General features: G+C 60.6%; 1 protein-coding gene across 1 annotated transcript in view; it reads right to left on the reverse strand.

Moving 5' to 3' along the window:
• Positions 1 to 835, reverse strand: part of DGKK (diacylglycerol kinase, kappa) — a gene marked incomplete at its 5' end in the record, with an annotated part of 8,830 nt that extends 7,995 nt beyond the window's left edge. Inside the window, 1 exon segment of the mRNA XM_008950071.1 lies at positions 733 to 835. Coding sequence (XP_008948319.1) covers positions 733 to 835 — 103 coding nt within the window.
• Positions 836 to 881: the final 46 nt, after the last annotated feature.

The following is an 881-nucleotide window of genomic DNA, read 5'->3' on the forward strand; positions in this document are numbered from 1 at the left end:
GGCCGCTGCTCGGAAGCTGGAGGAGCAGCCGCGTGATGGTTGCCCTGACAGCAGCCCGATGAGTAACGAGAAGCAGATGAGCCACCAGCTGAGCCGAGCAGTGAAAATCATTAAAGAATGAGGAAAGAAATATCCGGAGGAGAAGAACAGATTTTGCTCAGCAGAGACCAGCTGGGCCCCTTCGGAGAGAGTGAGGGAGGCAGCGGGGGGGGACACCCAAGCTGCACGTTGCTTCTCCCTCCTTCCCCTTCGTGCCAGGGGTGAAGCTGTGCTCTGCACTACCGGGAACTCTGAGAACTGTCTGAGAAATAACTGAAGTGAGGGTCTCACCGTGCCCCGCGAGGTGCTGAACCACTGGGGTGCAGCAGGGGGCACCCAAAGTCAGGGGCTCCGTGCTGGCGCCGCAAGAAGGACCATGACTGAGGAGCCTGGCAGGAGCAACTGAAGCCACTTGCGGGGAAAAAGTGCCACCCAAAACCACGGCACCGCCAGCACCGCCACAGCTCTGGGGCAGAGCACAAAGCAGCAAGCAGCCTTCGACTGAGGGTGCAGCAGGGACGGGGGGTGGGGTGTTGACCCTGGAGCCTACTGATGGTAGCATTCCTGGTGCCCCACAGGAAAGCAACTGGCACAGTGCCACAAACCAAAGCCTGCAAAGGAACTCAGAGCTCTGTCCCAAACAGCCCGTCCGCCCCACACGCAGCCCAGCCCTGTGTCCCCTCCAGGACTCACCATCTGAATCGATGCTGTTCAGGGCAGTAGGCGGGATAATGGACACTTTGTACTGGCCCAGGGGACACCTCTTGCCGAAGAGCTCCTTGCAGGCGCTGTGAACCTGGGGCCGCAGGGACACGTGCGTGAGCAAAGCTAGGGGAGGTGGC

The sequence above is a fragment of the Merops nubicus genome, unplaced genomic scaffold (genome assembly GCF_000691845.1).
Source record: "Merops nubicus isolate BGI_N331 unplaced genomic scaffold, ASM69184v1 scaffold32401, whole genome shotgun sequence".
In the NCBI taxonomy this organism is placed as follows: domain Eukaryota; kingdom Metazoa; phylum Chordata; class Aves; order Coraciiformes; family Meropidae; genus Merops; species Merops nubicus.